General features: G+C 33.5%; 2 protein-coding genes across 3 annotated transcripts; both read left to right on the top strand.

Annotated features, from left to right (window-relative positions):
* Nucleotides 1–179: 179 nt before the first annotated feature.
* Nucleotides 180–5,382, top strand: LOC149736590 (tRNA (guanine(37)-N(1))-methyltransferase). Of its 2 annotated transcripts, none has more exons than XM_089875923.1 (9): nt 180–463; nt 546–827; nt 1,418–1,562; nt 1,879–2,040; nt 2,749–2,872; nt 3,076–3,223; nt 4,108–4,200; nt 4,255–4,355; nt 5,112–5,382. In XM_089875923.1, exons 1-9 carry the CDS (start codon nt 348–350, stop codon nt 5,306–5,308), a joined length of 1,368 nt encoding a protein of 455 aa, XP_089732049.1. In that variant the 5' UTR covers nt 180–347; the 3' UTR covers nt 5,309–5,382. The 2 variants fall into 2 exon arrangements, with proteins under 2 accessions (XP_089732049.1, XP_089732048.1); XM_089875922.1 differs by having other exon boundaries at nt 183–463; nt 4,105–4,200.
* Nucleotides 5,366–11,838, top strand: LOC149736589 (uncharacterized). The gene is made up of 18 exons (XM_089875925.1): nt 5,366–5,506; nt 5,572–5,646; nt 5,698–5,871; nt 6,038–6,109; nt 6,338–6,523; nt 6,583–6,669; nt 6,722–6,916; nt 6,974–7,018; nt 7,082–7,150; nt 7,209–7,397; nt 7,610–7,681; nt 7,750–7,929; nt 8,335–8,500; nt 8,740–8,979; nt 9,582–9,752; nt 10,113–10,246; nt 10,493–10,667; nt 11,360–11,838. Exons 1-18 carry the CDS (start codon nt 5,498–5,500, stop codon nt 11,623–11,625), a joined length of 2,505 nt encoding a protein of 834 aa, XP_089732051.1. The 5' UTR covers nt 5,366–5,497; the 3' UTR covers nt 11,626–11,838.
* The last annotated feature ends 1,628 nt before the right edge of the window (nt 11,839–13,466 follow it).

The raw sequence follows: 13,466 nt of genomic DNA, 5'->3' as shown, positions 1-13,466 counted from the left end.
GTGCAGTATTTTAATGTTTCTTGTAGTTGAACCTGAAATAGTTTATATTTAGTCCATTCTGTGAATGCTTTTAGCCCGAATCCGCATTCCGTATATCTGCTCTCAGCAAGTTGTTGTTTTTATTGGTCACGTGACAACAGCATGTCTGCTTTTCGGCTGGTAGTGTGTGTTAGCAATGGTGTCAGTGTGCAAACAGTTTTGTGATTCCAAATTTTACTTACAGGCTAGTTTTTGTTAATTGTTGGGCTATATTTTCTACAAAAGACTGCTGAAGAATGAACGCTGTATCACATGTGGCTAAAATGTATTCACACTCCAACTGATAGTCTCAATGTAAACGTGTTGTGATGGTCATTGCCTACATTAGAAATTTAATACGTAAAGTCATACAAAGAAGAATGGATCACGAACATAGCGCTCTGTACCCGCCTGCTGCAGTGCGTGGCATGAAAGTGTTGGATAGGTATGAAAAGAATGTATGTTTTGCAATTTATAATAAGACTTAGTAATAAACACGTTATTATACATTCATCTAAACTATTTAGGAGCGCATTTAAACAAGAAGTCACCCTTCCAGCATTACTTGTGCCTGTACAATCTCTAAGGTACTGCCGTAAAATGATGAAAAGCAAACTTGTTAATTTAAGTATCAACAAAAAAGTGGTTGACCCCCCTGCACACCTGGTGGGTGAAGAACTAACTGCTGGTCACAAACTATTTCTGTTGAAACCAGGCACCACAATGGAGACTTATTCATCGGACGAAAAACAAATGTTAGGCAAACTTGGAGTAAAGGATAAAATATATGACTACAGGATAACATTGGGGTAAGACATGTGAAGATTATTTTTTCAGAATGAGTAATGTGGCTACCCAATTTGTTTTGTTGGTATAATGATATATAAATATACGCCTGTACATTCCTATATAAGGGCCTATACAAATAATACAAATAAATTGTGTTTTTTGAATAAACGAATGTAACTTTATCTTCGCATGGCCAGAAAACGACAGTGCTTATAATACGGGTTTACATATACTCGTGTCAGCTTACAAGTTACCATTTAAGTTACTTTGTAGGTGTTGTTTTGGAATTTTTTTTATGTTCTTTGGAGATTGGAAATTTTAATTTGCCGCAGATAAAATATTTGCAACATTTTTTGTCCCGTTTCATATTTTTTATTACTATTAAGGTATGATAGTAAAATGCTGAATATCAACAGCCTATGACTGAATTTTCTTCCAAATCGCCAAAATTGGGTGACATTTTGGGTAAAACTAAAATTTCTATTTGAATATAAATCTGCAATACTGTATTATACAGGGCATTTAATCCAACCTGGTGCTCACGCATGTAATGTATATATACCCAAAAATTATATGCAAATTTAAAACAGTTGCTTCAAATTTTTTCCAGTTATGAAAACTACAAGCACTGGGACGTACTGCGAGCCATTCTACCTGACAGTGAAATGGCAGCGAGAGGATTTTCTCAAGTTGGTCACATTCTGCATGTAAATCTAAGGGATCATCAGTTACCTTACAAACACATAATTGGCCAGGTAACCAAGATCTAGTCATAAACCACCAGAGTAATCATATACCACCTACATGGTTAACTTAAAACACAGTTGATAAGGTACATAGATTAGTTGTTCTCAACCTATATTATGCACTACATGAATTTCTACCAAGTGGTGCTTATTTACATTTAGGGAAACCAAACAAATTCGCAATAAATAATATTAAAGATGCCTTTTTATCAAAAAAATTAGCTGTAAGCCTGTAATATTGTATTTGCATTAATAACGACTTAAAAATTTATTTTTAAACGACTACTATTCATAGTCCAACATGATGTTTTTGTTGCAATCGCAGGTTCTTCTGGACAAGATACAGACAGCGCGCACTGTGGTAAACAAGCACCAAAATATTGATAACAAGTTTCGTAATTTTGAAATGGAGGTAATAGCTGGGGAAAACAATTTTGTTACAAGGATTATAGAACATGGAAGGAAATTCGAATTTGATTTTTCTAAGGTAAACAACATACAAATTTTTGCTTAAAACGTTTTAAGATCTTAACTAACTTAAAACTTCTCTTTTAAGTTAAAAGTAGTGGTTTGCTCGCCCTATATATATATATATAGGGTTACTGCTAGAAATACTAGCCTATAAATAAATTATTAAATCCCTATGGCAAGTTATAGTGAGCTCTTTGAGAGTTTTTTACCTTGATAAGAATATGACATTGGTAAATAAATTACCAAAACAGCTTATAGGATTTAAAGTGGTCCTATGGGTTTTTTGTGCCAAGAGTCATAGAATGCAGGTTATTTTTGTGAGCTGGAGCTTATTTTGCAACAGGAGTTGTCTACATTTTTCGCACAGCTTATTTTGCAACAGGAGTTGTCTACATTTTTCGCACAAATTTCGCACACGAAAAAATGTGCTTGTTAAAAGTGTGCACATTTTCGAACAATGCGAGCACAATGTGCAGGTGCACATTTTCATCGAGCACATTTTTTCGCGCATTGTGCAAAAAACTCTCGCAACCTCGTCTCTTATTTTGAGGAGTATTAACTAGTGTTTCAATATATATTTTAGTAATTTAGTTTAAAATTCAGTGATTATATTTATATTTCAGCAGACATTAAATTTTGCATAATTTATTATTAATTTTTGGAAAAGTTTGGAAATTTATATTTATAAAAGATTGAGTATTGATGTAGTTAACTTATTTCTTAGGTGTTTTGGAATTCACGTTTATCTACAGAACACCAGCGTATAACCAATTTTGTGTCTGAAAGTGACGTTGTATTTGACGTTTTTGCTGGAGTTGGACCTTTTGCCATTCCAATCGCCAAGAAGGGTAACTAAACACAAAAATCTATTGAAATTAAATATTACTTGCTGTCATTTAAAAAAAAAGTTCTAAATGTTTGCTTTAATGCTGTATAACAGAACACTTTGAAATATGTAAATATCTAAGTAGATTTAAATAATTTTGCTTTACTGTTGCATTATATTATCTATATTAATATATATATATATTTAACAAGCCATACCATATAGGTTGTGTAGTTTACGCAAATGATTTGAATCCTGAGTCATATAGATGGTTGCTCCACAATGTTGCATTGAACAAAACCAAAGCCAAATGTTTTAACTCTGACGGAAGGGAATTTATAAAAACTGAATTGCGAAATTATCTTCTTACTAGGTGAGATAACACATAATAATAATAAAGTTATTTGTCTCTTCGATTACGGTAATGAATATCTAAAAATATTTTAAATGAAGAAACAGGATAGAGCGAGTAAACAACAGTTGTTAAAACACGCTTACAGTTAAAAACATATTTACATTTAGTTGTAAAAAAATAAGCGTGGTCGCTACACATAGCAGAATATATAACTGGGTCCTCATACTTACAAACTAAGCTTTCTTTACATCAATGGTTCCCAAACTTTATTAACTCGCGTACCATTTTTTGGTTCGTGTAGCGTTCTCGTACCACCTATATTACTAAAGTCTCCAGGCCAAAAAGTTGAATCACCTGATAATTTACGCAACACAAACTTGGCTCTGCCTTTCTTATAGTTACGTGTGAAATAAATGTTATTTGCCTATTAAACAGGGCAACATGTGGTATAAACAACCTAAATATGTTCCAGAAATAGCACTGTTGTATATTTACAATGTTTTCCTCATCCAAGCAGCATGTTTGTTACGTAATAGTAGTTACGTAATAGTCACACCTGGATTCATTGCATCATATTAGCGATTGTTTGACCTGGAAATTTATTACGACATAATAGCAATTCACATGGCGATTATTTGCGTCATAATATCGATTGTCCCCTTGATTATTTACAATATTTAGCCTGCAGTTGCTTAAAATACATCTTCACGTATGCTCAGAATTAAAGTATAGATATTTTTGCAAAGAATACGTAGTACGCACGTAAAGCAACGCCTCGCGATTGTTTGGTGTAAACCTAATAAGTTGTTCGCATACCACCTGTGAGACCTTCGTTTTGTTTATTAAGATTTTTTAGTTAAACTTGACTAACCAATAATCTAACGTACAATTTTTTTCAGAAGTCCACACAAAGTTCATGTTTTAATGAACCTGCCTGCCATTGCTGTAGAATTTCTGGATGTTTTTCGTGGCTTGCTTTGCAATGTGGATTGCCTGTAAGTCCATATGTACATACTACCTGATAATGGTCTAATAACTTTGTTGTTTAGTGCTGCTAATGATCTGTCCAATGCTTCACACAAGAAACTGCTTTCTATTCCAGAAGTATGTGTTCATTTGTACATATTCGCGCCAGAAAAAGATGGAATAGGTAACTTTCAAATATTAAAAAAAAATTGAAAATATATCTACACAATATTACACACACACATATATATATATATATATGTTCCAGATATATATATATATATATGTTTAGTTTCTTTTTATGAATATTCAATTGTTTTTAAAATATGCATTTTATTATTTTAGTTTTAGTGTATTATGAAGTTGTATAGATTTGTTTATTAATCTTTTCAAGTCTATTAGGTGCCATTTCCAAGCATACTTAAATATTAACACATATGAGTTATTAATCAGTATGTTCAGGGTGAAATAATGCTGTTTGATCATTGCTGATGCGTAAATATTTGTTAAAACATTTACCTACCTCTAGACTCCTGCTGTGTATTTGACTGCACCAGACACAGCAGGGTACTGTGTTAAAAATACTGCACCAAATGACGTCATGTCTGTACTATGTCAAAGTCTGTTATGGTTTTAAAGTCAAAATTTTGATAATTGGTTGAAAGTAGTGTAGTATATTTGGTATGTTTAATAAGAAAAAACTGTAAAACCTGAATTGTAATTTTTGCTATTTTCGTACCCTGTGCTTCAAAACAATATTGTGAAACTAGAGTTTCACCTTTACAGAAGCCAATGCGGAACCACAGAATAAGGAACTAGGTTTGAATACTGCGTGGCATATCAGTGACAGTGTGTTAGGGACAGATTCTTTTCCGTATAAAATTGATTTATTTGCCAATCTCTTAATAAATTAATTCAATAGTTTCATTTTTTTATACAGCTGACTTAAAATCAAGAATTAAGCAAAGTCTTGGCTGTGCACTGCCAGAGGACGCTGTTATATATGATGTTCGAAATGTTGCCCCAAAGAAACAAATGTACTGTGTCAGTTTTGTATTAAGTCAGCATTTGATGGACCAGAAAGAGCAAGATGTATATGAACCTGCACCAAAAAAAATAAAAGAATGCATTAGCTGATGTTAAAACTTGTGCTTTGCAATTGGTCCATTGCAGAATTGTTTAGTTTCTTTGCAATAAATATTTTACAATCATCTAGTGTGTGATTTTGGCAGATTTGTGAGATTTGAGAGTGTTTTAAATATTCAGTAAAGTATATCTGAAAGAAATCATACCATTGGTTAATGATTGCAGTAACACACAACTGCAATGGCTCAGGTAAGTAAATATTTATTAATTAACTTTGTTTACGTATCAGAACAACTAAGAACACTTTGTTCCAGTTAAAAGAGTCCGGCTCATTTGCAAACATGAAAATGACAGTTTGCAAAGCGCAATATAACATGGCAATGCAACAGGTAAAATTAGGTTACTTTTTTTTAGTATTCTGTTTAAAGATTGACTTTCAGGTTATCAGAGGAGGCAAATTTATAGCATGGTCAACTTTAAAGAGCCGCCATACCAATATTAAGGAATCTATTGTGAATGAACACTGCCAGGGTGATGCTGCATTAAAGGATCAAATGCTACAAGCTTTGAATCTTGAATATAAAACTTTTGAACAACGCAATCAAGAGTTGGAGGTGTGTAAGAACCAATCTTATTTCTACAAAAGTTTGTAGTACAGTCATATGCATCATTGTTTATTAAATGCTAGTTTTAGTTTTTCTTTTTAAGCTTTAATGTGTTTGTAGAAGTAGTTACACTAATTTTAGTTGTAGAAGTAGTTACATGTTGCTAATGTTACAGGAAGATCAAGCAAAACAGTTCTTGGGGCCTTTAAACGAATCTATGAAAAAGTACTGCGATTATTTTCAAAATGTAATTTGATTTTAGTTGTTTTTTCCTTAAATAAAATTCTTTAAAATATGGTATTTGTGTTTCTGTTTTCTTTTTTAGGTATTTCGTGTTACTTGACATTGATTAAATTCTATTTTTTTAACTAGTTAAGGTTTCTTATTACTACCGGACAAATCATGAATAAATTAAGCTTTATATTACGGCTCTTCGAAATTTGTTTAAAATTTAATGTGAATTATTTCTTTTTAGTCTGCAGGAGATGGAACTTTGTCCCGTGAAGGTTTTGATTCTACACACAGCAAAGCAAAACAAGCAGCGTTCAATGATCTTCGTGAAAACATGCCAGTATCTCCACCTCATATGGTGGAACAAACTGAAAAAAAATTATCCAGTATGATTAGAGATGCTTGTAATACTTTTAGGCAAGATTTTGAGGTAATAAATGCTTTAAAATTTTATATATGTAATCATTTTAGGTTTGTTTTTTATTTCAGAAGCAAACAAGTTCTCCGGTTTCTGTAGAATCTTTTACAACACCCCTTGAGTTAGCTATAGTTTTGTATCGCAGGATGATGAAAGAGGTAACATGCTGTAATATAGTTCATATTTCTGTGTTACCACATTTGATTTCAGCATGCAACAATGTACCCCAATATTAAACCACCATTTGAGGAGAGGCACAAGCAAGCGAAAGAAACTGCATTTAAAACTTTGGTCAGAAATTTGCCCCCGTCACCTATTGCACTAGTGAACACAACTAAAGAAAAACTTAATGAACTAATACAACAAAGTTATGAGGAATACCGTGCAGCAGAACAAAAACCAGAGGTAGATTATGCTTTTCTTTCAAGGTTCTGTTTTGGTAACAAACAGTTTTTATGCTAGGACCAACTCGCGTTCTTTCTTATGCTAGCTGGTCTACTTGGTCAGGTAAAATAAACTTATTTCTGAAAATTTTAAAAAATTTAGTTTTATCAACTACTGGATTTTTAGGATTTTATGAAAGACTTTCAGCCACTTATTGAAAGGTCAAAGCAAAAATATGACGAAATTATGAATCAGGTTTGGTTAAAACATTTTTTCCTACTATTTTTTGAATAATCTGTTTCTAAATAACCAGTTCATGAAAGATGGGAAGTTCATATCCTGGTTGACAATGCGTAGAAAGCATGAGAGTGTGGTGCAGGAATGCATAACAGATGTTTCCAACAAACTTGGCAGGCAACAACTCAAGGAGTTTAGTGACAAAATTGATGTTGTTTTAGAAGAAAAATTCAATGAATTTCGAAAGCGCAATTCCATATATGAGGTAAAAATAGTGTGCGCCGATTGCTGTGTGTGAGTTGCCAATTTTTTTATGATGTTTTTAAGTCTTTTTCAGTTCAAGTTTATAACATGAATCATTTCTTTTCAAAATCCTCTTTAAGAGCAAGCAATAGCTGTTTAATTTTCTGTTACCTAAATAAGTCTAAAAGTTTGTTTTTTTCCAGCTAATAATACCTTTTGTTTTTGACAAATTAGGAAAAACTCCGTGAAGATGCGATGGGAAAGATTGTAGAATGTGTCAGTGTATATAAGAGCATGATCAGACGGGTATTTAACTTCCACAATTTAACTTCCACAGTTTTACATTAAATTAAAATAACCCATTTGTTACATAGGCCATAGACAACCCATTAATGAATGAAAAGGATTTTGAACACATTCATCAACACAGTAAAGCAGCGGCTTTTGAACGTCTGGAGAAAAGCAGCATTATAGATAAAGAGAAATTCTCCCACAGACTAAATGGAGCAATTAAGCAGGAACAAGCTAAAGCTCTTGAAGTACTCAAAAGGAGGGTATGTGTATTCTGCAATTTCTTTCGTAATATAAAACAAAATTTATTTGTCACTTCGAGAAACGAAGATGAGAATAATTAAAAAAATACAATTGTTTTGGCACATGACATGGCAGTTAGTTTGATGCATTACTTATTGATTGAATAAATGAATGAATGTGACTTACTTTATCCTCGCAAAGCCGAAAAAACGACAGTCGTTATAAAACAGGTGTTCTGTTTCTTACATCTCGTGCCAGCTTACGAGTTACCAAGTATGTTACTTTGTGGCTGATTATTTTGGGGGGATTTTTTCATTTTTTTATCTGTTCCTGATAATTTGGCCAACCCATTAGTGACCACTGGGTTGAAGCAATTGCTTTTAAGTTTCTTGGCCAAAGATTAAGATTTGTCATTGTCCACGCAGCGACCAACAACACCAAACACCGCTGCTATGCAGCAAGCTGTGAAGTCAATCCACGATTATAAAATTGGCGAGATTACTGTTCAAGTTGCAAACTGCGGTATCACTGATCTGACAAAATCAAACATTATTGTTAACAGTGTGGGACCTGATTTTGAACTTTCTAAAGGTATTAAACTATTGTATAATTACTTGTTTGTTTATTTGTTATCAAATCTTTTTCTGTTCTAGTAAATTATATATATTTTCAGTGTATAAAAAAGTTTAATGAGGTAATGGGTCAATTCTAAAAGGTATTGGGGGTAATGGATCAGTTCTGGCCAAATTCCAACCCATGACATGCCTTACAAGGGGACCTTACCCATGGAGAATAGATTGAATGAAATTTAATTTGAAACAATGTAACAGGTCAAGTTAGTGCGATCTTGCTTCGCCGAGTTGGGCCTCAACTGCAAACAGAGTGCACCAATAATCCACAGTTCGCTACGGAAAGTTACCGCATAACAACCGGTGGTAACTTATGTGATCATATTGTGCATTATGTTCTACCAAACGAGGAGTATCGGATTGAAGAGTCGATTATGGAACTTCTGGAAAAGTGTGACAACATGGAAGCGATAACAGTTGTCATGCCTGTTCTTGGTTCAGGTAAAAATAACTGTTGTGTTTTTGGGTTTGTATTAAAACGCAAAATAATATAATGAAAACTAAAGCGAGCATATACATATATATATAGGGTATTTAATTACAACATAGCGGCACAATTAATATTGAACCACGCTGATTGCGGCACATTCTGCAAATCACATGACCTTTCTGTCATGCGTGTGCATGGAGGCGTGACCATAACAATCCAGAAATTTACAATTAATGTGAATGACTCAATTCATATAAGTTTTTAGTTAAATTTGTCAGATTAATTAATGAGAGTCTACAGCTGACGTTAGCAGTTTAAATATTTATGAAGGAGGTTATTTGAAAATTATTTGTGCTGAAAAATTTAAATACTAGTTACACAGTACAGTTATGCAACCTTCTAACAAGAGCAGGTTGGAATGAAAATTAATTACCAGTTGTTTACCTGTATATGTGAGGCACGGAAAATGACCTTCAATTGTGTCAACAAACACACAGTGAATTGGTGTAATGGATACACAGCCAAATTTTGACATTTGAAACTACTATCTGGTTACAAAACAACGTCACACCCACTGAATTGCTACTACCTTAAATTCAAACATTACTCTTAGGCAACAGAGGAGTTCCTGTTGACAAATGTGCTCGATTTCTCTGGGCAGCTCTATGTTTACTGAATAGTTACAGGAAGCCCACTTATTTGAACTGCATTAAAATACCTGCATTTGATGTCAAAGTGTTCAACGGCCTTGTGAAGTTTTTTGATAAACCTCCCAGGTTTTTAGGTATTAACCAGAACTGCAGTTTTACAATTATAATATGCCTTTTCCAGTTACTTATAAAGACTTAATTTAAGCAGTAACAATAATATTTAATAGGTGTCACTAACATTACATGGCTGCCAAATTGGTGTGTTGTGACTGTAGACTATATAAATGATTCTTACTTAAAATGCAATCATTAGTTATAATGTTACATATTGTATTTTAATGTGTAAAATACTAGAGTTAAAAGAGTTATAACACAAGTTTTGTATTGTGTAAAATTTAGCTGTATTAATTCTCTTGTACAGTGGCATGTAATGTGATACTTTAACATGAGACAAAAAGTATTTCTAAAAAATTGAAAATGGAACCAATTATTAGGATTCCCATCACACTGGGGAAATGTGAGTAGGGGAACAACAGAAGTGAAGCAGTTGTCACCAGACAGCAGTGAATTTAATGATGTTGTTGCCGCATTCAAAAAGAGCAACCCACCTGTCAATGAAATCCTACAGGTAATGTGAAAACATTGTATTTAAAACCTGTTTTCCAGTTTTATAACAGTCCGCTACACCTATATTAATAATAATAACTTTATTTGTCTTTGCGGTTACAGTGATGATGATAATCGTAAACTTCACAATATGCCAATGTTAATTTAAGAAATCGTAAAATTGTTTTTTTAATAAAATATAATTTGTTAAAAATATAATTCTGTTTTTAATAAAATAAAATTGGTTATAACAAGAACCTTTTATCAGATTGAAAGAATCCAGAATCCAACTTTGTATAAGCAGTATGAAGGTAAACGGGAAGCGATAGTAGATAAGGTGCAGAACTCTGTGATAGAACGAGATTTATTTCATGGGACAACTGAAGAATCGAGTAACCTTATCATAAACAACTATTTCAACCGAAGTTATGCTGGAAAGAATGGTATGTTTTCATTCATTTTTAGAAATCCCCCCAAAATAGCATTTTTGCATTAATGAACTTTTTTTACTTTAAAACAGGACACAAACATTATTTGTTGGTAGTCTAAATAGTCAGTAATGGTCTAAGGGTAAATTAAAAATCCCCAAAATTTTTAGGGCAAAATTTGAATGAATGTGAATAAATGTAACTTACTTTATCCTAGCGTGGCCGGAAAATGGCAGTCGTTATAACACTAGTGTTTGAATGAATGTAACTTACTTTATCCTCGCGTGGCCGGAAAACGACAGTCGTTATCACACGGGTTTAACACCTCGTGCCAGCTTACGAGTTACCATGTATGTTACTTTGTGAGTAATTTTTTTTTTTTTTTTCTGTTTTTGATATATAATATATATATAATTTGGACAACCCATTAGTGACCACTGGGTTGGAGCAATTGTCGTTAAGTGTCTTGCCCAAGGACACATACGCCCACAATGGTAGCAGCGTCGAGCCTTGAACCCATTACCTCTGGGTTACAGGCAGGCGCGCTATCCACTATACCATGGCGCCGGACATACACCAGCTTTTAAGTTATGTATTCTACTTTGTGTATTTAAAAAATAATGTGAACCGTCATAGCTATAATGCTATTACTTAGTAACAAAGAATCTGTTTATGGTTTGAATTACTTTATTTCTTTTTGTTAACAGCCACCAGGTTTGGTGAGGGTGTGTATTTTGCTTTGGAGTCATCCTATTCTCATCGGTATTGCAGCGGTGATGTTAGGCACATGCTTGTAGTGAAAGTACTTACAGGGGATTACTGCCTTGGCAAAGAAAAAATGAAGGAGCCACCCAAAATGGAGGGTACTGACCGTGTTTACCATAGCTTAGTCAACAATGTAAATGATCCGAAAATATTTGTTGTTTTTAACGACGCCAGTGCTTACCCAAAATATCGCATCACATACAAATAGTATTTCTAGAGATTTATTTTCGACTTGCTTTTCAGCTTTTGATTTAAGTAGCAGTGGGCTTTCGTAATATACATCCAAAAGATATAACTTCTTTATCATTGCGAGACTGGGTAGCAGCTGTTTCTACACATCTTGTGTTTACTTACAAAGTAACATGTTTGATTTTTTGCTATTGCATCTTTAACGATCAAAATAAAAAAATGTTGTACAGTATTGGTGTATTTTTAATTTACACTAGTGATTAAGTTTCTAAGTCTATACTACTGTGACATTGTTTTTTGAGCGTAACTATGATAATGTATTAAATACAATAATCATTGCCATTAGAGTGGTTGTGTTTATATAATTGATGCAAAAATTTAATTGCTTGTCCTAGTCGAAATGGTTATTTTATAATCAACGTTGTTTTGCACTAAAAATATTTGCCCATTTAAAGTTACCCTAAAAGAAAAAGCTAAGAGCTTTAAATTAAAATATGTTATTTATAAAAAGAGTTTGCTTGTACAAGTTCTTGTGTTAGTGGTCAGTTAATGTATTATTAAAACTTCACTCTTTTGAACGTCTTCTGCCTTCGTCTGTCTTTTCTTACGAATTTGCATATTTGTCCATGTGGTAGCACCGTGGTATGGCATAGACATATACGTCTTTCCGGGTAATTCGTGCATAAGAAACGAGGTAGCGTTTGCAAGGCGTCGTATCAGTTCTCGGAACTAAATACTAGTATTTATTTTGTATTGTAACATTGCACGGGACATGTAAAATAAACGACCGCAGGTTTTTTGAACGGTAAATGTTGGTCCGTACATAGGAGCAAATTCAACACGACCGTGATATCAGGTATTGCAACCTTTGATGAGTCACTAGGGGTATAAGGCTAGTGCCTGTACGCGAGTGAATTTTGCCATTAAGACTGACCAGTGGTCGTATAATAATACCATTCAGAATTCATTTTGATTCAACCGGTCTTGCCTATTACTTGTTCAGGTGTTCATTTTGATTCAACCGGTCTTGCCTATTACTTCTCAGAAGAGTTGCAGCCATAGACTTGAGTTTAAATGAAGTATATAGTATGGCAGTTGTTGGCGTTCGGAGAAAAGAACTTTTACTATAGACTGACCTTTTTAGAGGACCTATATCGGGTTGGTGACAGCTTATCTATAACTCTTGGTTGCAGACTGCCTGTCCTTCATTGCATAAGCCTTTTCCCACATCTATATATAAGTCAGTGGCTCAAACAGTCACGCAATTGATAAAGTGGGTTGGGCAGGTTGATTTTCATTCCTTTTTTTGTTCCATTTGGTCGGAAACAAAGAAAATTTTTTTAGCTCTAAAAGTTTTTACAGCTCCAAAAGAATGTTGTTAATTGTCCAAAAGACGATCAATAAACATTGGATTCACATGCGAATGCCATTCCATCTTAGTACTATATCTCTGCTTGCATTTCTCCTTAAAATGTTCTCCCGCATGTTAACTTTAAAACATAAGCGTATACAAAGAAAAGCAAACTAAACTTTTTTGCAATTAAAATATCTGCACGCATCATACATATCACACGTTCAAAAACACACATGTTTTTAAGTACACGTTTTTAACCGACCGTTCGATTACTGTTCTAATTTGAATGTATAGACTATAGAGTGAACCCGTTGGATGCAAAAAATGCGTATATATTTACCATTTTATACTGTGAAGCGTAGAATTGAATTTACATGCAACTGTAAGTAAAATAATGCACATGTCTGTTGTGCATAGCAGATCTATAGTTGTCCAAATTTAGATACTGTGTCATACGTACACAACACTGCATAGTTTCGACATTAAATATGTATATGCACAAAATG

The sequence above is a fragment of the Ciona robusta genome, chromosome 4 (assembly GCF_009617815.1).
Source record: "Ciona robusta chromosome 4, ASM961781v2".
Taxonomy (NCBI): domain Eukaryota; kingdom Metazoa; phylum Chordata; class Ascidiacea; order Phlebobranchia; family Cionidae; genus Ciona; species Ciona robusta.
This window is presented reverse-complemented; position numbering and strand designations above follow the sequence as displayed.